Genomic DNA, 26,360 nt, shown 5'->3' on the forward strand with positions numbered 1-26,360 from the left:
GGACATAAAAATATGTACAAAATATTTATCATAAATATTTTTCCTTCTTATAAATATTTCATAAATATTTTGTGCTATCTGGGGATTAAGATGTAAAAAGATTTTTTACGAAAAATAATTACCGATTGCTAATCGTAGCGCTTATACATGATATTTTTAGTTTCATAATAATGAGGGAATATCAAAATGCATTTTTTATTTAAAACCTTTTTTAGGGAAATATTCGTATTAGAAATTAGACATCGTATCAGCAATCATTTTTTGCCTGAAAAATCTTTTGGCATCTTGAATCAAAATCCAAATAACGTGAAACAATTGTTTTTTGTGACATTTGAAAAAGGTTACTCGTAGAGGGGATTGTAAAAGTACAATTTAATCTTTTATGTCAGTGTACTTTCACACATCTTCCACTGATTCCCACTACGCGTAAAACAATCTCTTCACCGCCTCTACTTTTTCGCTATCACTCTCCGTAGTTTTCCAACGCTCGAACGCGTCATCAACCGTCTCCCCGTGGTTGTCTCTGATGCCGCGATCGGTGATCGATAGCAGTCTTCTAGCGGTCTCGGCGCCCCCGACGGAGCCGGCCATTGGAATCACCCGGTGCAGGGCAGTCCTGCCGTCCGCGTCCGTCAGGTTGGGCGCCGCGCCGTGGCGCAGCAACAAATCGACGACTTCGACGTTGCCCATACAGGCCGCGCGGTGCAGAGGCGTCGCTCCCATGCTGCGGGTGCGCGCGTCCACCTTCGCGCCGTGCTCCAGTAGAAGCTCGCACACGCGGACATGACCGCGCCGCGTTGCGTAATGCAGCGCCGTGTAGCCGGCCGAGTCCACCGCGTCGACGAAGACGCCCTTTTGCAGCAGCCTATTGACACGGTCCACGTCACCTTCGAGCGCTGGAAAATGAAAACCCGCGTAAAAGCCCCATGCGAGGGAACGCAGAGAGGAAAGCATAAATCGAAGCTTCCGACAAAACTTGCCCTCTCAGGTGGAAATCAGACACGCCACATCGCTCCTGACGAAATTTCGAATCGATTTTTCTTTAATTAAAGAAAAACTGTAGAAAAAAAAAGCGAGACAAAATAAATTTTTATGTAGTAAGAAATGTTTATTAATAATGCAAAAGTAAAATAAAGTTCTAATTAATTACTGTAACAATTAAATAACTTTTTCGTATTAAAATAACATTTTCAAGAATCTATAAATATTACGTAGAAATCCTTAGTAAACTACAATAATTCAAAAACTCCTAATTTATATACCAATTTCATGAATTATATCCTCTGAAACAAATATCGAGTCAATAGAATTTCATTAAAAAGACCAAAATTAGAACGCGCAATCAAAACTGAACATATGATGTATGATCACCCGTTTCTGCGATTTTTTTTTTTCACTCAATGCTTCATTTATTATCCATCTCGTTCCAAATCAACCGCTTTCATTTACCTGCTGTCCAAATCCCACGTTCAAAACTGATTTCGTCTATAGTCTGACAGACATTGTACCGTGGAACGCCCGATTCACAACACGTTTTGTGATCGTGAGAATGCTCCATGATGTACACATGTGACTATTAAAAACTCTATATTAAATTTGATCAGCTAGCTAAGTATACGCATCTGTAAGAAAAGAAAAACAATTAAAGAACTTTACAATGTTTTAAAATCCTTAGCATTATTATATTTATAAATTTTATTTTGTAATATTATTCCGCTTTAGAATAGCGTTTTAAAATCGTTGAATAATAGACGCGCAGTTTAAAAAAAATGAAAAATGTAAATAAATTCACGAAGAAAATGTGATTAACCAAGATCCGTTTTAAACGCGCTCAGAACCAAAAAAGAAATTTTCTCTCTCATTTAATAAAAAAACAGAGTTCAGAGGAAGATTCCTCGGCGTGTATAAATTGACACTGCGCTCTTCATCAATATATTTATTTCTTACATATTGTAACACAAATAATCATATACAACTATAGGCTGAATATAGGCCTTTGTATTATATTGTTATACATATACAAAACAGCTTCACATGTGACGGAGATATCATTAGATATATAAATATAAAATTCGTCACATCGAATTAGCGCGAACAAGAATTAGCGCTGCGAATAAACTATATAAACTACTCAGACTGTCAAATTATAACGCTAAGTATTCTTTTGTTACCATCACCAACTATAACTTTTGATTTTCTTACTTATATACGAGTTAACACATAATTGTTGTACTACGAGATAATTGCTCTTTTTTATAACTTTGCTCAATTTATAGATTTAATTCTTAACAAGTATAGAGAAAAGTTTTTGTAGTGATTTTTTCAATTGACATTTACAATTTGCAATAAGATTGACAAACAAGTAAACAATGTCACAAATATCATATCAATTTTTTTCTAAGTGGTTTTACATTCTTAAACTCTCTGGACCGCAATCGATCCAAAGGAACAATCTCTACCGACTATCTCGCATGTAACAACATTAATAATAACATAATAAATCATCTATTAAAGCATATGGTGGGAAAAGATTGCATAGATCCTATTGTATAATAGATAATACTATACTATATAATATAATATAAGTATAAATGGGATTTACATACATAATAATAAAATTTCGTTCTTCGCAAATATAAATAAACACAGTTTAAAGAGCGAGGACCAATCTGGCTCAATCTAAATAACGATACACCAATTTGGCCCAATCTGGCCCAATCTGGATCCTACAAGACTCACGAGTTCTCAATAAAGCAATAAAAAACCCATTTTCCACGCAACGAGGTAAAGATATATCACAAATCATTGTATAATTAATACTTCCGTATTGCATATAACGGACATATTGATGCAGTCAACACGCGTTCCTTTGGTCTGACGAAATTTCTGTGTCCACTAGTAAATAAATTATTATCCGCAACGCGATTATTTATACACGTTACAGAAGTGTTTATGTAGTTCAATCTCTAGAATCATTATATCCCCCCTTCCCCAACAGTCTTATCAGAATTATACAATTTTACTACGTCAAAGAAACTCAACGTTGCTGCGCACAATAATCACAAAATATCACTTTCCATGACATAAAAATTCTTCCTGTGACTTCATAAAGATTAGTTTCCTAAAGAAAAGATAGTACATCTTACTTTCCGACTACTCTAATAAGCTACACTTCATATACGTACTGGCTCCAGTATCATCCCATTTCGCAAGATACAATCATCTTTAAGAAATAAAGATTTTTTAATTGGTCCGCACGTATATATATACATTTAACTCGTGAAAATTCGCCGAAGCGCAGCTACAGATGTATTTTTAGATAAACACTCATGTATTTCGAAATATTAAAGTAAGTGCAAAAAAACAAGACTTTGCAAATTTAATAGATTCATCAATATTAATTTCTACAGTTTGAATTATAAAGACACATGTTTATACAAATATATGTATGTATATACAAGTCACAAGAAAATACATTTAAAAGTTGATACGCTTATGAAAAGGCCCAATTATATAGCATTAACATTCCCGCTGTAATGTCCAAAGTATCTCGGCTTCTCCGGTACTACAAATAACTCGATAGCCGAGCTCAGCTAAAGCATTTATGACGGAGAATGGTGTGCCTGAAATCAATTTCGCATAAGTTCCTAAAGGATGTCTTATAAAAGATTCACCAACATTATTTAGATCGTAGCTGGTTTTGTTCGAAACTTTTATAAATTATAACATTTATCTAATAATAAAATCTCATACATTTTACTTTTAAAAATTATTAATTCGCTGTCACAATGAAATATCTTACAATAGAAAATTAATAAATTATAGCTATAATAAAAATACAAAAAATCCAAAATCTCACAAGTTCTGCAAATTTGACGTGTTTAAAATATCTATTCCTTAAATAAATCAATCTAGTGTTTATTTAATATATATTCCAATCACAATATTGTAACTTATCTTTGATTAATGAATTACATTGAACATTAGAAATACTGTCGGTTTTCTACAAGAGAATGTTAACATTTCAGCTACATTTTCTTAAATCGATTGACAAATAAATTGAAAATGCACGTTTACTTTCTTTCAAATTATTTCTACATTAAATAACATAATGTTAATTGTTACTTGAAAACCACGAATCTTAATAAATTATTTACAATTTTAGTTGGTTAACAAACGTCTTAATTTTTGCTAGATAACTTTATCGCAATTGAAATTTTTGAAAAATAAATTATTCTGACGCGATTCTATAGTTACTGATTACTATATAATGATGACTTTAATACAAATCTGAAATTAAAGATATTCTTTGTTTTATATAAAATAAAATATAATTTTGTATGATCAACACTGATGTGTTTATTTCATGTCTTCTTGTAAAATTACCAATCAATAATTTTATAAAATCGCGAACGGTTGTGCAAATCATTTAAAATTCTTACTTTCGCTGATACAACTGATGATTCAACATAACTGACTGAAATTTCACAATCAAATTAAATGTCTACACTGCTACATTCTCTGACTTGCATATACGTGACATACATTCACAGAGTTAATATCTATACGCAAGTAAAAATTGTAATCAAGAGATTTTAGATTTTTTGGCAATCTTGCAAAGTAATCCCTGCAACTTTTGATTTCATCGAAATTCTAAAGTCAACCTTTTAGCATAATTCCATTCACTACAACGGGGCTACTGGGTGACAGCGGGAAACGACTGCGTAAAGCCGATGTCTCCTTCGGTGGCAAACCGAAGACTGCGCAATCGGTTGCAAACGGAGACGCTTTTACACCGATGTAATAGAAAGTGTCGTCATCCTCGTCGACGGGGTCTTGCTTTTTGGACGTGTTTGTCGTTGCCATTGCCGCGCTAAAAGTATCGTTATACCTCGTTGGGTTTTACTTCTAGAAGAAAAGCAAACGTGACGCACGTGAGTGATGATCGGAGCCGTTTATCTCAAAAAGTGATGCAAAGATCACCCTTCAAACAGTTTCTTTATAAGACAAAAAATTCAGAAAACATCTGCGATCACGAGGTGCTTTTATTATTCTAAGACTTCTTTCTATGGTATTTTCTTTCTTCGAATACAAAGTTACGACAACGCTCGATCAGAATAAAAATAGAAACTTCTCTCTAAAATTTCCTTTGAAGCGATTAATTTTCAAGTTGTGTACTTTAAAAATATATGTATGCAGCTTTAGAATTCATCAATAAAAAAAAATTAAATATCATAAATAAAATATTTGAAAGTCTTCCACATATAATAAAACATTCTTAATTTATTTTTTAATATCTTTCAATTATCTTGTAAGAACATATGAAGGCATAATTATTAATTCTCATGCGCGAAATAATTCTCAGACAAAATATCTATCGTAAAAAAATATAAAATTGTATATTATAAAGCCACTTTCAGGATAAATGGCATTCCGATCAATGGTGAAATGTTTACGAAGCTGATACGTTAACGCAATATAAAGTACCTTCAATACAAAACGGATGGACAAAGTATTGAAAGAAATAATAAAAAATAACACTAAGTGAAAGTAGTCGAATTTTATGAGTATAACAAGCACTTCGAGAAAAAAAATTACTTCAGGACAAGTTATGATTACCTTTTTGGCTATTTATATCTCATTATAAATATTACTCAAAATGTTGCGAATAATTTCTAAATAAATGTTTTCTATTGGTAGAGTGATATTGGCACATGTATATGTATATGTATATGTGAACATACGGATAATATATGTACAAGTAATAAAGCTAAAACTGGAATACACGAGTTTTCGTTGAAAACTCATTTTCCGATAATGTATAAAATTCTGAATGAAAAACATTGCTACTAAAGCTTTGCATTATTTGAACATGATATCAAATATATTGTATGTGACTTTTCTGTGTTTAAATAATCTGAGAGATCTAAATAAAATGTTTGTGAATATCTATGAGTTATATTATACACATAAAATACTGTATATATATTTTGAATATTATATATTTTTTAAACTATATTAAAAATATTAATTTAACATAATTTATTTTAATATTTAATATAATTTATTTGAATATTTTTTGTTAAATATAGTAAAATATCATTTAATATTATTTTCATTTTATATATTAAGAAAAAGTTTATTAAATTTTTATCATACGTTATTACAAGCACGAGAAACTTACGCGTAAGCTTTGTAAACTTAATTTGAAATTTTATACACATCGAAACATATGAATTGCTTAGTTTTTTTAAATTAAAGAATTGCCTAAACTATAATATATATCTATTGCTGTAAATCATGTGGTGCAAAAAACAAGTTGTTACGTACATGTGCAAAAATGCAATAAAAATTTGAAAAGAACGCTATCGTTAATTATATGCATTACGTAGCATTTAATAAGTATAAATGTAAAAAATACAAATTATTCTATGAAGAAAAATACCTCGACTCTAATCAATATACTCTCTTCTCTAAGAACGTACAAATCGTATAGAATTCCGTATTCCTTTATCGAAATTCTCTATTCTTTCCTTCTTTTTCAATTCTCTTTTATATTCTACATATTACATTTCTTCTTTCATATTCATGTGCACAGAATGAAAATGTACGCGCCATCAATTTAGTAAGGAAACGAGCGAGCGAAAGGCAGAAATAGAAGATACAATGCATAATTAAATAGTAAATATGAAATGTGGCGCAAATGTGAAAGACAACATATTGCATTTACTGAGATTAAAAAGAAAGAAATTAAGAAAGAATAAGGAACTCTCTGTATGTATGTGTATAAATTATTTTTATAAAGTTCTTGAATTATTTATTAATTATTCTTGAATTATAAGTAGACAGTGAAGAAATTGTAATTGATACTTAATTACGTTACATACGGTATCATTCATTCTTTGTTTTGCGACTACTTCTCATGCTTTTCATTAGAATGTATCATATACGATTTTGTGTGCACCCGATTTTCACTTACTTATATACAAGGTTATTCCTAAGTACAAAAAATTTCAGGGAATATTCCTTTGCTCGTTATAAAAAAAAATCCTTTGAACTATACATAAAAAAGATAAACCAGCAAAAGATGCGAGACCTGAAAATTACGTAGAAAGTTAACAGTGTGTGAGAAAGAAGATATAAGTGCATGAATCAGTGAAACATACGGTACAAAAAGCGTGTTTAATATCAAATAGTGAAAATCAGTAAAAAAAAATAGTTTTCTATTTTTAGGATATAGATCTTTTCTTCGTAAGATAAATCAAGAAATATTCCCTTAAAATTGTTGTTCTTAAGAGTCACTTTACATTATGGTATTACATGTATAAGCTTATCGAATCTACTAGTTGTTTGCAGATAAAGAAAGACAAAAGATCTTCATGGGAGATTTTAGACACAAACACATAAAAATGATATATTGGATAGCCTTTGTCGAATATATGAAATTGGATTTCTTTCATATTTTACTTTTACGGCACTTCTAGAACTTTTACACAAATGTATAGGCTGCCACACGCATACTGATAGTCGACGTATCTGTGACAGACTTATCGTATATAAAGAAATATTAGCCTCATTCCAACACCTTTGAGTAATGCGTTTAGTATTCACACGATATACGTGAAGATAAAGAGAATCTTCTTTCATAAACATATCTAAGCTATTTGAACATCGTAATAACTCGATATATATACAAGCACAGAATTTTATAAGCAGATTTACTCCTTAAGGTACCGTGTAAAAAAGGGTACTTTCTTCTTACGGTCATATTTTGCGTCTAAATGATTTTTCATCTATTATATTTAAATATATTTTGCTACCTGTGCACCAAAAGTATTCCTTTTGTCAACTATCAATTCACACTCAAGGACTAATATTTCAATGCACAGGTAACAAAAAATATTGTATGCGACACATGCGGATCGGCTATTGCTCACATATGCGGGTAAACGCATTCACCTTCGGCTCATGCGTCTATTTCCCGTACTTATGGGCAATTAGTCGACTCACCGCATTTGTTCCACATAACTATATTTCAAGTAGTTCATAAAATTCATAAACATACTTTCAAATTTTTAAAACAAATTTCTGCACTTTATTTTAGACAAAATAAAATGTATAATTTAATTACTAAAAATGATATCATAAATTGAATAAAAATTTTGACTTTATTTGACTTAAAAAATTATAACAATACATCTCGATTCAATTTTTTAAATCCAGTCTGTTAATAATTTTCTTAAAAAAAATTTTTTTAAATAAAAACAGACATGTTTATGTATGTAAATTAATTTAAAATACAGTAAATTTAATCAAATAGAATTTACAATAATTTTTACAAATTTTTACTAATCACCAAAAGAACATGAAAAATACTCTTTTGAGATTTCGAAAAAGATAATTTGAACAAGAAATACCTATAATGATACCTTAAGAGTTAATTTCGAGTTAATTTTGATTGCAATAGTAATTTTGAGATAATTGTGATCATATTTTCTTTTTTATTCTTTATTTCATTCTTAATAAATAATCGGCACATAAATGCTCCTAATTAATTTTTTTGTTAAATTTCTTCACTGTACTTATTTTACGATAAAATTAATAATAATTATTAAATCCATTCCAAAAGTGGTAACAATTCAACATGCACGTATGTTTAATGGTTCAATACAACATGCTGTCCCTGAATTTCAATGTATGCTGTAACAACTTGTTTATGAGAGAGTGAGTTGAGATTGTTAAATCAGACTGAATAATGAAATATGTAAAGCAGTATCTTAGAAACGCATTATTTTAGTTTTAATTTAGAAGCATTAGAATGATTGTGCCCAATGAAAGAACGTCACACTCGTGCCGTGCGACGTCAAAGGTGCTCTTGAAGTAGCAGTATATGTATACGAAATTTCGAGCCATACCAGCTGCTTTTACAGCAACATCAGGTTCGGGTTCTGAGAATTCTTTTCTCATAGTCCACATGTACTCATTATAATCCTGCTTAATGCTAGTGCTGGATGATGCAACGACTTTATAACCGAGTACTTCTAAAGCGGTTAATATTATGCAGGGATGCTGCAAATATACTATCGTCGAATCGTCGCAATATCCTATAGAGGAGAAACGACCCAACTGCTCTATGTCGGCCGCTATAACATAATTGAATATTACTTGCACCTTAAAATCTTGATCTTATCACACCCGATTTAGCTAAGTATTTCTAGCAACAACTTTATCTGCCCTAATCTTCAAAAGTGTGTGTCAATTTCCCCGAAGTATACGTTATATCTATTATCTAATGCTATTTCTATTATCTGTGTGTGTGTGTGTGTGTGTGTGTGTGTGTGTGTGTGTGTGTGTGTGTGTGTGTGTGTGTGTGTGTAAATAGATTACTAGAAAGAATGATACCAATATTCTTAATTATTTTTATGATTCATGATTTGTGTTATCTAATTGAAAAGATTTAATAAAGCAAAGAGTAATATATATATTTGCGTAAGGACGAATACACAGGAGTTCGTACCTTTCAGCCCTGACACTAAAACCCTCCAGGGATACTTATGACTGTACGACGCTAGGTTACCACGTACTAGAATGTATGGCATCTGTAATAGTCGGCTAAGACAATCTGTAATAGACGATACATACATATCCTATGGATATATAACATATGCAATATGTATTCAGATAAATGTGTTGGATGACTGCTATTATATTCAATATTATCTAAGAATTATTACAATGTTTTGATTGATGCACAAATTGCAGCGTACTTAAATTAACAAAACCTTAGCTTAGCAATATAATTTATCAAAAGTAAATGTCATAAATATTAGATCCAGAGTCCAGAGAGTTTAAGAAAGCTCGATCACATCATTGCTCACAAACTTTATTCTTATTGCAAAACTGGATAGGCCAATAATCAATATTACTCAATTATCAATATAAATATAATATTATCAATATCATTATAAAAAAATAAAATTAATAATCTAAAAAGCAAAATTACTGAAGAAACTAAAGACACTACACTCAGTAGGAAAGACTACAGATTGATCAGTAAGAATGAAAAATTTCCAGAAATTTTCAGGAGAATTGCATTAAGTATTTCAGAAACACTGACAAAAGTTCCTTCAATTTCCATTACTAGCAAATTTAGTAATGCTTATTAGAAAACTCATTCATTTTTTATACAGATACAGAGTAACTTAAATATCTGTTTAACTTTTTCTCTTTTCCTAATTTAAAGTATGTTAAACCAAGATTGAAATTAATCTAAATTTTTCTAAGGCCCATTTTTACCAACGTAGATTAATTTTAATCTCGTTTTAATTACTTGTTATCTTAGTCTGGCTCTACAAATTAGAAAAAGATAAAGAATAAGTTAAACAGAAATTAAAGTTAATTTACATTCGTAGAAACGAGCCTAAGAATTCTTAGAATTAAAAAAAGATAAAGAGCACATCGAGATTAAAGTTAACTTATATTGTTAAAAAATATATAAGTACTTTGTTTAACTTTATAATCATCAAATAACTTTTGGTCAATCACTTTTTAAGAATGTGAAGCATAATCTCACGATACGTAGCAAAACAAGAATGTCGAAATATTTTATAAAATTTCAGCAACTTTGATCGATATATTAAAACATTAAAATGTAAACATCTTTGATCAATTTATTAAACTATTAAAATGTAAACATTTTTTATCAATCTTTGATAAATTTATTAAAATATTGAACACAAACGTCATGAATCTTATAACATTTGTGCACATCGTATACATTTTGTAACATTTTGTAACAATTAAGCAAACGAAAACGAATCGCTAAAAGAAATGTGCACACCGAATGGCGTTTGAATCGGCGTTTCATGAAAATTTCTAACGAAACTCGAATGTGCTACTGTGAATCAAACTTGACTCAGACAAGTTTACTTTGACGACACATGCGTCGTACAAATCTTTTCTACTTGCTACTGATATATCATACGTATATCGATTCTTACCAGTAAGAAGTACCAAGAGGAACGAAGAGAGTTCCGAAGAGGTTCAAACGGCTTATGAAGTTACACGCCCTTTTCTGCGATACAATATTCGAATGGTCGGTCACGTGTGTGATATCAGCTACGTCAAACTTTCCTACTTTCCGTCTTTTCTTTTTTATCTAAATAACTATTTTACCTTTTTACACGCTCGTATCGTATTCGGACGATTCGGATTCGCAACAGGAACGAACACAGAGACAACAAAAATACGCAGTACTCGCTAATCGTACATTGAACACAAGAGACAACTAGACGCGCAACGTAACGTAGAATTACGAACGTGAGGGAGAGTGGCATTGAGTTCTGATTGGCTGCATCGTGTAACACAATTTGTGCCGCGCCAATTTTAAAAATTTGTCCACCAAATCTTAGAAATCTTAGAATGTTTTAAAAATTTACATATAAAAAATTTTAAGGAAAGATGTAGACTTTTTTTATTGTTTCTGGAAAATTTTAATTTATGTAAAAGTTTTAAATATTAGAAATAAAGATTGTCAATATTAATTATTAATTTCGGCATGATAACTCTAAAATTTACGTAGTATGTATATCTATATAATTCGTCTAAAAACAACATTAATAATATAAGAAAAATGCCAAGAATATTTTGTAATATACAATAAAATGAAAAACAAATTAATATAATGCCAAAAAAGTTAAATAAAATAAAGACATAAAATATAATAGATAATGTAATAAGAAACATAAAAATCGAAAAAAACATGTTTATTATTAGTTTATTATTAGTTAACCACATTTGTAAATTATATAAACTTTTTATATATTTAGTCTAATATATAGATATAAGAAAGAGAAGAAGAACAAATAAGAGGAGAATTAGGACAAATTCCAAAATTAATTTTTTGTCAATTGCATAATAGCATAATAGCTTATTAGCAGCTATCAATCGATAGCCAGGTTCCACAAATACTATATTTTTTTCTCCTTATTTAAATACTCTTTCAATTTTACATTTTTTTATTTCCTCCAACCAGAGGTTATGATACACAAGTATCATACGATGTCATACGACGCCCACATAAGTTCTACAGGCCGCCGCTCGTCAACAAGGCACACTGCTCGACGAATCCGATTCGTGCACCGAGTGCGACGACGTCGCAGCGAGAGAGCGAAATCGGCGCGCGAGTGCGCGGTAGGTCGAGGAGTCGATCGAGAGCAGGCTGCTGACGGATGGACGAACGGCCTGTGTGCGAGTGACAGGTGGTTTTCTGACGTTTCGTTCGTCGTCGTTATCGTCGCCAGCGACAGAGCAGCGCGCGGCCGCCTGCCATATTGCGCGTGAATATCCCGGAGCGTAACGTCCGTCCGCGTCGTCGTCGTCGTCGTCGTATGACTCGATGACAGAGTGAGCTCGCGTTCGAGGTACAACCGCAGTCAGCCGCGGACCTAAGCCAGCCGCCGCGGCGTTACACCGTTCCACACCCCCTCGGTCACGGCCCAGCGGTCACGGCGAGCAGCTTTCCCACCGTAAACGGCGCCGATCCACAAACGTGTGAGTAATCCTCCAGCGCGTTGTTGACATCGCGGTCTCGCTATCCGCCAGTTATCATCGCCGCGGTCCATCGTATTCCCCCGAACGGGGAACGCGACGTCCACGGGACGACGTCGCGGAGACACGTCTCTCGTATACGCGCTGTCCTCGGATCGCGTTAATTAGGCGTAACGTAATTATGGGAGTGGGCGGCGCGGGCGTGTATTGTTGACGTATCGTTGGCTCGACTGATCTACATCCCGTGGAGTTCAGGATATCCACGGGCGAACACATGTCCCCGCGTCCTGTCGTGCGTCAAATTCAATTCACCACTCGAGAATCGGGTTTGTGAAATGACGAAGAAAATGTTTCCCTACTCATGAATTATTGATGAGTTTGTAAACGATGTTTATGTGTCATGAAAGCTCAGTATCAAGCGTCATATTTTTTCTTGGAACTTAACGTGTTGCCATATACATTTGTAACATATATAAAGGATAATAGATTAACTAACAATAATAAAGTAATTCAAATTAAAACAGTTTCTCAAGTAACACATTAAATGGATCAATTGATCAGCAAAACTGTATAATTTAATTTAAAAATCTTAAAGAATCCAAAATTTCTTTATTGATACACTCCTATGAGTCACCTGTCTTATCTCGTGTTAATGGAACAAAAGATCATGGGATATTCATAAAGAGTGAGATTAACATATAATCCATTGCAGATATCTCTTGATAATATTAGCTTAGCAATAACAAACTGTAAAAACATTGCTTAAAGAATTTTGACTATAGATAATGAACTTTATTTCCACCTTTTGTGGAATGAAATGAAAGGCAATTCTATTAAATAACAAAAACATTTTAAAATCTTAATTGCAGGTGCAAAATGTCGACCGGTCCATATAATTATTCCTATATCTTTAAGTATATCATCATAGGGGATATGGGAGTGGGCAAGTCATGCCTGCTTCATCAGTTTACAGAAAAAAAATGTAAGTATAATAAGGGAAATGATGACATATATGACATACATGTGTTTCAGAAATAGGTAATCGAACTTTAAGAGTACATTCTACTCTACTATTACTTTTTTAATATTTTTGTCAGTAAGATATGCTCTAAAAGGTTAGCTACCTGTTTTTGAAATATTCTGTATAGTTGTACACATATAAATAGTGTTCAGTAAAAATTGTGCTAAATTAATTTTATGATTTATCATTGTTTTTTATGACACATTCTTAAAGGATATGCTGTAATGATATGCGTACATAATTATATGTTTACTGCACATTATGCTATGTATTCTGTGCATGGTGCAGACAATGATTATAGTTGGAACAATGGAACTTATCTAGGCAAATCTATGATAAAAATTACTTTCTATTCTAAAGAAAATTATTAGAAGAGAAAATTATGTATATATAAAATTATGGCAGATATAAATATCAAATTTTTTGTAAACTCTTTAAAAAGCATTAGTTATTTAATTTTTTTTTAAATAAAGTTTCCTTATAATAAATTGGTATGCAGTTACTATAATTTGTACATACATTTATATAATTTTATTTTAAATGTAATTTAATTAAATTTAATTTTAAAAATTTAAGTAAAATATATAAAAATCAATATTAAAGGAATGTAAAATAAAAAATATGTATTATATAATTAAATTATATGTAAAGTTATTTTCTTTAATGTGTTTTCAAAAATATAACTGTAAATTATTTTATGGTGTAGTTTATTTTTAGTTTATATTGTATTTATACAAGAAAGTTAAATAATGAAAACTTTTATATGAATATTCTTTTGTAAATTTAGTCATGGCAGATTGTCCACATACCATTGGCGTTGAATTTGGAACTAGGATTATAGAAGTAGCAGGACAAAAGATAAAACTGCAGATATGGGACACTGCTGGACAAGAACGATTTAGAGCAGTTACTAGGTAATGATTGTGATATGTCAGGCGACAATCATATTGAACAAATGTAAAATTACAAGTATGCATACAAAAGAGAAAATATTTTTTCTTAGATCGTACTACCGTGGTGCAGCTGGTGCATTAATGGTATACGATATTACACGCCGTTCAACTTACAATCATCTCAGTAGCTGGTTGACAGACACAAGAAATTTAACAAATCCAAGCACTGTATGTATATATATTACTGTATTACATGCCTCCCCCCTCTCTCTCTCTCTCTCTTTCTCAATGTGCTTATAAAAATTTTTTGATTAATTAAATTTGTAAATTAACAACTATATTTAATAATAATAATTTATAATAAAAAAAAATTATTTTTTAAATATTTTATAATTAAGTAACAAAAACAAATCAATTACTATTTGCAGGTTATATTCTTAATTGGTAACAAAAGTGATCTCGAAGGTCAACGTGACGTTACCTACGAAGAAGCGAAGCAGTTTGCTGACGAACATGGCTTAATGTTTGTCGAAGCTAGTGCAAAGACGTGAGGATCTAATCTCTAATATCTTAAAATATTTATACATTCAAATTAATGTTAAAATATTTACATTTTCATGATTGTAAAATTCTAATTTCTTAAACAGGGGACACAATGTGGAAGAAGCCTTCCTGGAAACTGCAAAGAAAATATTCCAAAGTATACAAGACGGGCGGTAAGTTGAATGATAAAAGATAATTCATAATTACATACAAAAAAAAGATATACGTTAATAGAAGTCTACTATATTAATAATTCTGTTGCTTGCACTTTTTGCACTTAAAAATTTTCGTTTTCTTTCTCTAACGTCCCAATGCACATTTACTTTATTTATTCATTTAAGTATCAACTATTTTTCACCGTTTTAAATACCACAAACAGATCTAATGATAAAATATATACATTAAAAAAATAAAAGAATAAATTAATGATACAAATATGAACTAATATATACCTCATATAATGTTAATTATATTGTAATCGAATTATTTAATTGTAAATTAATTATATTCTTTTGCAGATTGGACCTAAATGCAGCAGAATCTGGTGTACAACATAATCCCAGTCAACCAGGTCGCACCAGCCTCCAAGGTGTATCTAATGAACAGCAGGGAGGAAAGGATTCCTGCTCCTGTTAGGTCTTATTATTTGTTTGTATATAGATATATTAATTGATCGGTACTATTAATGCATATATGATTTGTACTAAGTGTAGTTGACATATTGTCTTGTAGCCTGTATCCTCCCTTTGATAAGCGAAGTCCACTTAAAAAAGAAAAGAATGAAATATGTTGAAAATATCCTTTTTTAATTAGCGTCAATTTATGATGTTCAATATGATGTTAATAAGTACACGACACAATATAGACTTACATTGTAAAAATGATTATCCAGTACTGCTACTAATTTTTGACGCGTGGAGAATGATTTGTCGATAAAACGGCTTTTGTATGATTATTGCAATTTATACACTATTTTCACATAGACGTTTTGTATATTTCATGCATTTTTTGTGAAGCTAGGCAAAGGAAGATTTGTTAGAATATACATATTCTATAAATTCGTTTAGAATATACATATAATAGCACATATGTAGAAGCCAATTAACCTTTCTCGTATGTTTGACCGAAAATTTCCAATTGAAACAATTTAATGACGATGAAATTTATTCAACCAATTTACATCTGTATGTAGGAAGATCACGTATTTGTTGTAATGCAAATTCTTGCTTTAAAATATTTAATCAATGAAAATTAACTTAAATTACAAACAAATTTTTTTCAATTCACTTTTTAATCTGTTTTATTTTATGAGATTTACACATATATTGCAAGTTTTGTAATATCGATTATCTTTCAAATTGCAAATGTAGAGAAAAAGTAGGGATCAAAAATGTACTTTTTTTAAATTAATATCTAAAAAATATATTGTTGATGAAACAAAAATATATACATACGCATATATATGTATATATATGTGTGTAAATTTAACATTGTTTTTAATGACAAATTAAAGATGAATTATTTGTCATTGTGATATTAATTAAAAATCATTTTTTATTTGTAGAAAATTTGTATACTAACAAACAGCCATGTATATTACTCGAATATTACATGAAACAATGTAGCTTGAAATATAATCATGCATTTTTTTTTCAACGTTTTTTATTAGCCCATAGGATCTTTAATTTGTCACACAATGCTTCTATGCTTTATATTAGAGAACAGTATTAGCAAGATCTTATTTTTCACATTAATTATCTATTATATTAAGGGCTTACATGAACACAAATTAATTCAATTGGTCAATCCAATAAATTAATTGGTGTGCTTTTACACGCACATGGAATTATACGTTGATTTGAGACTCTATATAAAGACATAAAAAAAAGAATAAAAAATAAAATAAAAGGCAGCATGCAACGAACATGATGATTTACGTTCTCTTTAACGTCTTGTAAACGATTTGTATTTGTTAGCTTAAGAAAGTACGAACGATCTCTTCGAATAAATCTGACCAAAATTTTATCCCGTTTGAATCCATGGACTAAATTGATTTACTATGCACCCTCTGTCAATCGTGTTATCTTCAGATCTTACGATATATATTTTAAAAGACAACAGATCAATTTAAGATTAAAATTCCATTCTTTTTCTGAATCGCAGAGAGTATCTATTCGATTGATGGAACTGAAAATTATTTTTTCGCCAATCTTTGTTATATTTTTGTATCTAATTGTATATATAATTATGAGAAAACATCGCAGGGAATAAATACTTCTACATAGTGCTTTAACAAAGAGAACGCCAATCTTTATTTTTGTTAACGAATACTTTCCTAATTGTGTTGATATGTTAAAATGAATATACATCGATTTTTTTCACTATATAGTATATCATTGTCTTTTACAAAAATCCTTAATGTAATTCTTACAGAATCTATATTTCACTAACTAGTATATTTTACTTGTATATTATAATCACATACAAAACTTATATAATAAAGGATTTAACTTTTCGCATCATTATAAAGTAGGATATTGTAATATTTCTTGAACATCTTTTTATTACAATCAACAAATCTCTTTATTCTGATAATATAAAAGATATGAACTTAAATATTAAGCATCTTTTGTTTACACGAATTAACAATTAATAATCAATATAAATTTTTATTAGTAAAGCTTGATTTTTAAAAATTGAGTATACTTTCTTTTAATTTGCTTTCATTGAAAGTGAAGATAATGAAATTAGATTATTCAATAATCGAAACAAAATAAGAATAATTCAAATAAGTTAAAGAATTATTTTAAAAGAATATAATATAATATTAGAGAATGTTTTATTTTTTAATTTATTGATTACTTTTTTGCCAAAGTATTCCATTTTTATCACTATATAACACTGCTAAATATCATGGCTATTATTATCACAAATTCCATGGTATACCATGGACACCAGTATATAAAAGTTTTAACAACGTGGTTACGTTGCATATCAACAAAATCTTAGATAGCCAAATGTCTTGATGGTGCAATTATGTTGCCAACAATCGTGCAGCAACTAATTTAAACTTTGAACAAGGTGAAACAGCATTATGTCTGTTAGGTTGAACTTATATGAATTCTATTTTTAACAATGACAAATTGATAGCAACATGTCAGCATTAATTTGTTATCAATCATTTGTTGTTGCCATCTTGCTGCTATATTGCAAACAATAATATAATGTATCATTATTGCTGACCGTTTCCTTTTTTAAATGTCCTCAACTGATTGTATAAGTAATGATGTTGAATGCGTAATGTGTTTTATTCGATGTCAACAAATGTATAGCAAATCTATAACAACACATGCAATGCATTAGTTTGCTCAAAATGCTGCATCACGGTTGGTTATCTGTGGGAATGTTAATATTTACTGTCGGTATCATCGAAGAGCGACTAGTTCGATTTGACTAGTTGACTGGCGAATTCGTATCATCTCCAGTACCATCCAGTACTCCAGTGAAGATATACCTTGAAACATGAATTTACAAACATTCGCTGTTTTTATCATGACTTGTCACTTCACGAGAGGGTGAGATATAAGTCTTATCGTCGTCATTATTGCGATGCGCTCGAAAATTATATGTGTGTGAGATTATGGATTCGGAAGGGTAAAAAAGATTCCCATTAATTATTTCTCGTAATCGTATAGTTCGAGGAAAGTACTAAATGACAGAGAAGCAATCTTTTTCACGAATTAACCTCTGAATTAACCTCCATGACTGCAATTAAACGACAAATACATATTTCTCATTTACGAACAAAACGGATTTTTAAAATATACATGATTTTTTATTTTTTTTTTTTTAAGACAATAATATGTTTGATATATCACTTCTTGTCTGATTAATTAAAATATTTTGGTTATGATTCACACATATAAGACTGTTAGAATGCAATTTTATTTTTAATTTATTATATTAAGATATATATTTAAATATATACTTTATATTATATGTATGTATATTCTAATTTTTCAAACGCTTTTCCATATGAAAATACATAAAATTATAAATATAATGTGGTTTTCAACTTTGGATGGATATATTTTTTAAAGTAAGGTTTTTTGGTCGTTGAAATGTTTATCTCAATGAACATTTTGAGAATATATATAATATTATATGTACAGTGTTTTTATTCAAACACACTTAGTAATTTTTCAGAATTTCTATATAAAATTTTATAATTTTTTAGAAAATTTCTCAAATTTTTTTTACAAATTGAAATATATTTTTCAGAGATGTGAAAAAATCTACATCTTTTTTAGAATTGTAAAATATCCCAAGATTTCTGATTCTATACTTTCTAATAATAAAATCTAAAAAAAAATTGCATTTTATAATAAATTACAGAATGAGAATCAATTTTAAAAAATTTCAGAATTTACATATATGAACAATTCTAAAGACTCTATTTTTGATAAATGTTTCATAAGAAAATTCTGAGAAAAATTTTTACTAGAGGAAGGAATATAAATAATAAAAATAAAAATTAACGAATTATTATACATTTTTGCCCTTTTCCACTTGGATAAATAGACAATTGTATAATATTTTTAAGAATTGAATTTATGAATTCACCTAATTGTATGAAGCAACTGTACGAAGCATAAGTCTATATATGTTTGTTATTTTAATTTAATTAGGAATAAAATGGTATTGTTCGATTTCACGGATGTGCAAAGTGTAGATGATTGGCAGGAGATGTCCGACACTGTAAGAACAGTGGGAAAATCCAAAGCTATCCTGACACTGCAGACGAGCCAGCTCTTCCAGAGAGCAATCCTCTTCACGCTGCTGAATCCACAGCCGAACGGCGCTGGTTTCGCCGGCGTCAGGAAGCCGAAAAATCTGAATTTGTCAGAATTTAAAAATATTGAGATTACTTGCCGGGGACAAGGACAAAATAACCACTACAAAGTGTCCCTAAGACATCGAGGACAGCACACCAACAAAGATCTCTGTTACGAACAATTCTTCACGGTAAAAGCTACAAAATTCCATCGCGGTTTTATCTTTGATTACTTATCTTTGAAATTTCCACTTTAGGTATCGATGTCGGATGAATTTTCCACTGTGGTTTTACCTCTGAAAGACTTCAAACCTTATTATCGTGGACGTGAGTTTCCAGACGAGGAACCTCTAGATACAGCAAATATCACTATGTTCGAATTTCAAATTTACGGGGGCGTTTATCTACCCATCAAACAACATGGCGTATCAGCGTTAGAGATAGAAACCGTAGCAGTTTCCTCTTAATAATTATTCTGATCTTCTAGTCATGACAGAAAGGTATATCTCCTGAAGAATTTTTATTTATGTACACATCAAATGTTTACATTAATATAAATAACAGACATACATAACGAATATTTTATATTAAAAATAAATAATTTTTTTTGTATCTTCACGATTGTTAACAAAAATCAACTTTTTAAAAGTGTAAATTTTTATAAACACCTTTTGAATACATCTCTCGTTGTTTGTGCACGAAAACAAAATGGAATGAAGATATCGTATTAAAACAATAAACAGTGCTATTAATATTATTTACATATTAATGTGTTACATTGTATTAAACATTCATATATTAAACATTTTCACATTAAAATTCACATCAAGTAAAATTTCTCAAATCAATACAAAAATCAATTTAAAAAGAGCATAAAATATATTTCTAGACAATCTTGAATGTTTTCCAAGATTTTGATTGTTAAATCTTTACATCTTTTTTTATTGATAAATTTTATTTGTTTTTAATTTTTTTCAAATAGTATTGAATAAATTTCTTTAAAACTGCTATATGTATTAAAATTATGATCCAGTCTGTAAAAAAAGTCATTTGTTATCTAAAAATAACAGAAGCGAAAGACGTGACAATAATTATACTTACTCTTTGAAAGCTTCGTCTATTGCTGAGACATTAGAGATATGACATACTATAACAGTCTTACACAATTCCGGATTGAATAATGGTGTGATGTATTGATTCGCTACACGAGTCATATCATCTTTGGTAACGGCGGAGACATGTCGTATCAGTGGAAGACAATAATCAAGAGGCACACCACGACAACATCTTAACGATTCGTTCGCTCTGTTGCCTACAGCATTTTTCATTTTTATAAGCTGATATATCGCGAGCGATTTAGCCGATTCGTAAAAGATGTCGGTCCACCCGGATATACGATTTTCCTACAACAAGAAATTTATGATGCAAAAAATTTACTTACAACTTCTAATTTTTTATGTGATTATAGCACATTGTATATTTCACACAATTTTTATATATTTATTGACTCCTTGCATAAATAATCTATTATTGTTCGTACCATATTTTTTCTGGCCGCGTTGTATGCTTTTATCAAATCTGTAGCCTCATTAATAATCATGTACAACAATCCTTCGTGCAATGACACAAAAAATTCGAAATCACGCGCACGTTCAGATTGCCGAATTAATAACGATAAGGGTCCCTACAATCATACATCTTTGAAATAATGACGATCGATTTGCGTTTTCGACAAGTATTACAGCGCTTACATCCATCTGATCAAAATACATCAAACAAACAAGCAAAGCCGGCAGATCAGGGTTTCGATAATCGTTTATACATGGATGAGTCCGCAGGAAAAATGCATTCGTTTTGCTTTCCAATCCCACGATACAATTGCTGATAGCAACATGGTTCGTGGAAGACATTAATGTCCAATCATCAGTAATGTTGAGCCTAAAAATATATTACTATTGGTATATTACACATTTATGCACAAGTTTAAATAAGCTGCTGCTAAAAAATACCAAAAGATTATTCTCTCTAAAAAACAATGTAAATAATAATAAGTAAATAGATATTTTAAATTAATTATTATGTATTTTTACTAAATACCTACTTGGTCTTTTCCGCAACTACTACATCAGAAAAGAATGTTTCCCATGGAGTGTAGATATTTGAAATTTCTTTTGTCAATTTTGTGACATTAACAGTCATATACAAAACCATATTTAACGTCAACGCTTTTCTGCATGATTCTATATTTGTCATAATTTCCTTCTGATCTATATCATTGTTCAAATGTTCCAGAATGTCAGTGAAGAATTTTTCTTGTTGTATTAAGCTGAATATGATAGGATTGCTATCTATAAATGTTTAAAAAATGTATGTTGCATTTTTTTATTTCTTATATTTATATATTTTATTTTTTACTTCTCTTTTATTCAATACATATCATTTCATACTTCCAATATGGATTTAAAAAGTTGTATACAGATTTAAAGATGGAAATTTACCTTCATTGTACAGTAATATTTTCATTAAATCGTTCGCAATTATTTCTCCTTCTTTCTTTAACTGAGTAATATCATTCATTTTCTTTGTTACCACTGTTGTTAATCTGTCGACTGTTAACACGGTATCATATAAAAGCTCTTTAATCCACTTTATGCCTATCTCATATTTTTCATATTCGAGCTACATAAACAACAGAAGATGTAACAGATGTAATTCATTTGTAATAGATAAAATTATACTGCTTTATAAAAAAAAGAAAATATCATAAACATAATTATGTTACATACATAAATATAATTATACTTACTTGAAACATCAAATAAACCTCAGAAGATCTATATGAAAATCCCATGGGCTTGCGAAGACTAATTTGAGTAGCAGCCACCACGACATCTTCTTTTAATTCATCTATTACTTCTTCATAAGGGATCAGTTGATCGGCTCTTTTCACTGGAGATTCCATAATGAGCTCTAACAATAATGGAATATATTTTTTATATCTTTTATTAATGGAAGTAGTGTCCATGACGACAAATATCTGTATTTAAATAAATATTGCAATTAATTATTGATATCATTATTAAGTATAAATGTATCAATCGAGTGTCTTCAAATCAGTAGATGATTTTTATGCTTTCAATAAAATTATGTAATAAGAGAAGCACTACTCACATAAACAAAGTTTGTATCAGCATGTTCTAAATAAGTAAAGAACGGCAGTTGAGTGACATCAAATTCATGATGCTGTTCCGAAGTTTCCGTACTGTAACTTTTAATGTGATGGAAGTCAATGGAATCTGTGCCAGGTTCAGATATACTTTCTAATACTTCTTCTGGTATATGTGACTTAAGAAAAAATATTATCAATAGCAAGAGTATTGCTAATGGTAAACTTTGGATATATAAAATACTTTAATTATACGCAGATACTTTCGATTCTTTAATAAGAATATGTTCACATACATTTTCGCTCATGGCGTGAGAAATGAGTATATCGTTTCTTGCTAAACCGAGCATACCAAATTCGAGTATCCGTTCGAACTTTCTTTTGCTCTCCTCCTCCGAAAATATTTTTAACATTTCACGACTAGGTGTGCCTCTTACTACTACCATTGGTGCATCGACAAAATATTTCTTGAAAAGATTTGACCAATAAAGTTTGGATTCATTTTCCAATCTTCTGGCATAACGTACAATGTTTAATCTATAATGCAGCTGTTTATGAAAATAAAGTAATAATAATCAGTATTTCTAGTAAAATGCAGCTTATAAATAAGTAAAATGCGTATTACATACATCTTTATTCGTCTTTCCATATAACATATGTTTAAACACCCCAATTGCGATTGTACTGTGCAGATTGTTTTCCAAGTCGCTTAAAAGTTCAATAATATATTTATGAATTACAGTCTTCATTTCTTTTAATTGTATACCAACGTCAGACGTGTGTTTAAGTACTTTTATCACAGATTCTTTGATTAGAGGAACTTTACTACCCGGCACATTCGGGAACATTAAACTTAAAGCTGAAGTCGAGAATTCATGCAAGTAATACTTATAAGAGATCTGCTCGTTAACAAATTCTCTTTGCAATGCACCAACGGACGTGTCGGTGAGATATTGCGAGATTAAGCAAAAACTAAGATAATCGGATAATTTATTAACTATGGACGGTCCCTGCCAAGCTATGCGAACATATGCCCCTGTACATAAGTAGCACGGATATTGGAATTCCACATCTATGCTTTTTGTAAGTGGTTTAATTGGAGTCTGCCAGGGTCTTTTAAACTCTCCTCTCTCTCCCTACAATTTTGATAGGATAATCTTAAATTTCAAGACTATGGCGAATACAAGATAAAGTCAAAATAATCACATTTTTATTTTAATAATAATATGTAATAATAATTCGCTATATTTTTCACTTTCTAAAATCAATGATTTTATACTTAGTTATAATATTGAAATTAATTTACCATTGATATTATTTTCTCTTCTAAAGGTTTTAACACTTGGAAAACTTCAATATGATCTACTTGACCTACTATTAATATAGTTAAATTTTCTGGTCTGTAATATTCCTTATGATACTTCCTGATATCCTCGAGAACGAGATATTCCGATATGTAATGCGATGTACCTGCATGTAATAAATAAAAATAAATACAGTATTATGACTCAATTACACATTCGTTTTTCATACCTTGAATAATTGAGCTATATCCACAATTTTCAGGATACATCGCTTTCATTAATTCAGCATAGGTTACATGTTCTCCATCTAATTCTTTAGACCTGGTATCAAAATAAAATGTACCTCCGTTGTCCCCATACTTAGTAAGATGATGTATATTTATAATATACGCTGCTTCCTATTATCGAAATGTACAAAGTGTTAAACATTCTTCATGTAATTCCAAATAGTTTATAATCAGCTGTGTATTAATCTATATCAATAATTTATATGCATGCAATGACTATAAAATATTCTTAAGTCCTGTATAATATAAATTTCTTATTTATATTAAGAATGTGCTATCTTTCTATTAAATTATTAATGAAAAGTTTTAAAATAGAAAACATTTGTAATATTTAAAAACATATATTAAATAATAACATTTTTTTCTTTTTAAATATAAAATTATATGTACATATTATAATATAGATATAAAATGATTGAAAACTTTACCGTAAGAGTGGGATAAAGAATGTGATCAAGATACACGGGCAGTAAAGAGAAAAATCCTTTGCTCTCACTCGCTTTCATGGTGTAACAAGTGTAATCTTGAAACGTATGAACTTCAGGGTCACATGAGAAACATTTATGAGACCAGCGATTCAAAAGATTTACATAGGGATACTCTTCGCTGCCCATAAATACAAGTTGTGCCACTGCTTCAGGAAGACCATCGTCATTGAATACTTCAGTAGCTGAGAAGAAAATTAAGATATAAAAGTAATTAAAAGTATTTAATAAAAACATATTTTGATAATATTTTCTAATAATCTTTTTATAAAACATAAAAATTAATTTTTTCAGATTGGATTTTTTTAGCAAAAAAACATCTGAATTATTTTGAAAGATTTTTAAAATTAATAAATACAAAAATGAGATCAAAACATTAAAAGTAAAAAATATATAATCTTTTCAAATCCCACTCTATCGCAATGTTCTCAAATCTGCCAGCAAACTATAGCGTATTACTAACATTTTGCTTATTAAGTACACAGCACAAATATTATTCATATTATTAAGCCATATTTAAATATTTATTGATACTACAATGTTGCAATCACATTGAAACATTTTTAGTTAATTCAAGAATATTTGGAGTTTTTGTTCTATTTTTGTTCATAAAAAAATGTTATGTTAATTATAAAATATTAAATAATTATTTAAACTAGACTGGTTCACAATAAGTTTTTACTGGCAGAACTGGCTAACATAACGTTTATGTCAAAATTTGCTTGACGTCTGCCAACAATCTACTGTTACATCAACAAGTTTTGTAAATGCCATTCAAGTTTACTTAGGACAGTCAATGGCAATTTTATCAACAAATTTTATCAACCTTCCATCAAAGACTGGAAGCCGTCCGAAGTTGCACACAAAACGGGGAATTATTAAATAAACACATATATGTCACATGCCACTCTCGGTTAACGCGCGTGTCCAAAAAATTACCGAGAGCGAAGTGGCAGTTGACGAACGTGTCCTCGACGTCCGCGATGCAGACTGTCAGACCGGTCCTTGCGGATCTATACACGGAGAGCGGAATCGCGTCGTTGATCTTCAGCGAGTGCTGAAGTCTAAATCCCTCCAGGTCCTCCTCTTGCGGACTCTCGGCGGTCCCCGCGACGCGGGGACCCGGGTACACGAGCCTCGCGAGGTTCATTCACAAGCTCCCAGCCCCGCGCCCCCGTGGTGTTCACCGTTGATAACGATGATGATCGATAACTGTCAGATACCACCGTATATATCGTTGACGTTGAGCACTATCGACACAGCTCTCTCATATGTGTG

General features: G+C 30.5%; 5 protein-coding genes and 1 long non-coding RNA gene across 15 annotated transcripts; 2 read left to right on the top strand and 4 right to left on the bottom strand.

The window, feature by feature from the left end:
• Positions 1–4: 4 nt before the first annotated feature.
• Positions 5–11,481, bottom strand: LOC105829027 (ankyrin repeat domain-containing protein 39). Of its 4 annotated transcripts, XM_012667657.3 has the most exons (4): positions 11,176–11,481; positions 11,001–11,074; positions 1,450–1,622; positions 6–896 (listed from the first exon to the last, which is right to left on the bottom strand). In XM_012667657.3, the coding sequence occupies exons 3-4, from the start codon at positions 1,556–1,558 to the stop codon at positions 421–423; spliced, it is 585 nt and encodes a 194-aa protein (XP_012523111.1). In that variant the 5' UTR covers positions 1,559–1,622; positions 11,001–11,074; positions 11,176–11,481; the 3' UTR covers positions 6–420. The 4 variants fall into 4 exon arrangements, with proteins under 4 accessions (XP_028046451.1, XP_012523112.1, XP_012523111.1 ...); XM_028190650.2 differs by having other exon boundaries at positions 5–1,283; positions 11,001–11,464; XM_012667658.3 differs by having other exon boundaries at positions 5–1,057; positions 11,001–11,458.
• Positions 1,922–9,622, bottom strand: LOC114254414. Of its 3 annotated transcripts, none has more exons than XM_028190652.1 (3): positions 9,518–9,622; positions 4,665–4,873; positions 1,922–3,623 (listed from the first exon to the last, which is right to left on the bottom strand). In XM_028190652.1, exons 2-3 carry the CDS (start codon positions 4,864–4,866, stop codon positions 3,520–3,522), a joined length of 306 nt encoding a protein of 101 aa, XP_028046453.1. In that variant the 5' UTR covers positions 4,867–4,873; positions 9,518–9,622; the 3' UTR covers positions 1,922–3,519. The 3 variants fall into 3 exon arrangements, with proteins under 3 accessions (XP_028046453.1, XP_028046454.1, XP_028046452.1); XM_028190653.1 differs by lacking the exon at positions 9,518–9,622 and adding an exon at positions 8,916–9,054; XM_028190651.1 differs by lacking the exon at positions 9,518–9,622 and adding an exon at positions 8,916–9,054 and having other exon boundaries at positions 4,665–4,908.
• Positions 11,482–12,185: 704 nt separating the features above from the next.
• Positions 12,186–17,042, top strand: LOC105829030 (ras-related protein Rab-14). Of its 2 annotated transcripts, none has more exons than XM_012667662.3 (7): positions 12,186–12,552; positions 13,419–13,531; positions 14,358–14,484; positions 14,574–14,691; positions 14,892–15,010; positions 15,111–15,179; positions 15,525–17,042. In XM_012667662.3, exons 2-7 carry the CDS (start codon positions 13,426–13,428, stop codon positions 15,640–15,642), a joined length of 657 nt encoding a protein of 218 aa, XP_012523116.1. In that variant the 5' UTR covers positions 12,186–12,552; positions 13,419–13,425; the 3' UTR covers positions 15,643–17,042. The 2 variants fall into 2 exon arrangements, with proteins under 2 accessions (XP_012523116.1, XP_028046623.1); XM_028190822.2 differs by lacking the exon at positions 12,186–12,552 and adding an exon at positions 12,608–12,875.
• On the bottom strand, positions 16,672–18,563 carry LOC114254444. Its single transcript, XR_003625813.2, has 2 exons — positions 18,424–18,563; positions 16,672–18,343 (listed from the first exon to the last, which is right to left on the bottom strand). It is a non-coding gene; the product is annotated as an uncharacterized LOC114254444 (long non-coding RNA).
• Positions 18,343–20,597, top strand: LOC105829036. 3 transcript variants are annotated; one of them, XM_012667671.3, is made up of 3 exons: positions 18,343–18,581; positions 19,695–20,031; positions 20,098–20,597. In XM_012667671.3, exons 1-3 carry the CDS (start codon positions 18,529–18,531, stop codon positions 20,305–20,307), a joined length of 600 nt encoding a protein of 199 aa, XP_012523125.1. In that variant the 5' UTR covers positions 18,343–18,528; the 3' UTR covers positions 20,308–20,597. The 3 variants fall into 3 exon arrangements, with proteins under 3 accessions (XP_012523125.1, XP_028046624.1, XP_012523126.1); XM_028190823.1 differs by having other exon boundaries at positions 18,447–18,581; positions 19,750–20,031; XM_012667672.3 differs by having other exon boundaries at positions 18,469–18,660.
• LOC105829032 (uncharacterized protein C05D11.1) lies at positions 20,408–26,270 on the bottom strand. Of its 2 annotated transcripts, XM_012667666.3 has the most exons (14): positions 26,022–26,270; positions 25,026–25,267; positions 24,540–24,708; positions 24,313–24,476; positions 23,636–24,142; positions 23,303–23,554; positions 23,012–23,185; positions 22,647–22,877; positions 22,339–22,519; positions 21,942–22,188; positions 21,592–21,778; positions 21,381–21,524; positions 20,942–21,243; positions 20,408–20,874 (listed from the first exon to the last, which is right to left on the bottom strand). In XM_012667666.3, the coding sequence occupies exons 1-14, from the start codon at positions 26,230–26,232 to the stop codon at positions 20,805–20,807; spliced, it is 3,081 nt and encodes a 1,026-aa protein (XP_012523120.2). In that variant the 5' UTR covers positions 26,233–26,270; the 3' UTR covers positions 20,408–20,804. The 2 variants fall into 2 exon arrangements, with proteins under 2 accessions (XP_012523120.2, XP_028046617.1); XM_028190816.2 differs by lacking the exons at positions 20,408–20,874; positions 20,942–21,243 and having other exon boundaries at positions 21,385–21,538.
• Positions 26,271–26,360: the final 90 nt, after the last annotated feature.

This window comes from Monomorium pharaonis, chromosome 10 (assembly GCF_013373865.1).
Source record: "Monomorium pharaonis isolate MP-MQ-018 chromosome 10, ASM1337386v2, whole genome shotgun sequence".
Classification (NCBI taxonomy): Eukaryota; Metazoa; Arthropoda; class Insecta; order Hymenoptera; family Formicidae; genus Monomorium; species Monomorium pharaonis.

Coding starts and splice junctions, on each gene's coding strand:
- LOC105829027 (XM_012667657.3), bottom strand. CDS start 1,558: ATGGAGCATTCTCACGATCACAAAACGTGTTGTGAATCGGGCGTTCCA. Junction 897..1,449: donor ACGTGGGATTTGGACAGCAG/GTAAATGAAAGC, acceptor TTCATTTTCCAG/CGCTCGAAGGTGACGTGGAC.
- LOC114254414 (XM_028190652.1), bottom strand. CDS start 4,866: ATGGCAACGACAAACACGTCCAAAAAGCAAGACCCCGTCGACGAGGAT. Junction 3,624..4,664: donor GAATGGAATTATGCTAAAAG/GTTGACTTTAGA, acceptor AATTGATTTCAG/GCACACCATTCTCCGTCATA.
- LOC105829030 (XM_012667662.3), top strand. CDS start 13,426: ATGTCGACCGGTCCATATAATTATTCCTATATCTTTAAGTATATCATC. Junction 14,485..14,573: donor CGATTTAGAGCAGTTACTAG/GTAATGATTGTG, acceptor ATTTTTTCTTAG/ATCGTACTACCGTGGTGCAG. Junction 14,692..14,891: donor ATTTAACAAATCCAAGCACT/GTATGTATATAT, acceptor TACTATTTGCAG/GTTATATTCTTAATTGGTAA.
- LOC105829036 (XM_012667671.3), top strand. CDS start 18,529: ATGAATTTACAAACATTCGCTGTTTTTATCATGACTTGTCACTTCACG. Junction 18,582..19,694: donor ACTTGTCACTTCACGAGAGG/GTGAGATATAAG, acceptor TAATTTAATTAG/GAATAAAATGGTATTGTTCG. Junction 20,032..20,097: donor GTTACGAACAATTCTTCACG/GTAAAAGCTACA, acceptor TTTCCACTTTAG/GTATCGATGTCGGATGAATT.
- LOC105829032 (XM_012667666.3), bottom strand. CDS start 26,232: ATGAACCTCGCGAGGCTCGTGTACCCGGGTCCCCGCGTCGCGGGGACC. Junction 22,189..22,338: donor AATATTACTGTACAATGAAG/GTAAATTTCCAT, acceptor AAACATTTATAG/ATAGCAATCCTATCATATTC. Junction 21,525..21,591: donor TGTATTTTGATCAGATGGAT/GTAAGCGCTGTA, acceptor GTATGATTGTAG/GGACCCTTATCGTTATTAAT.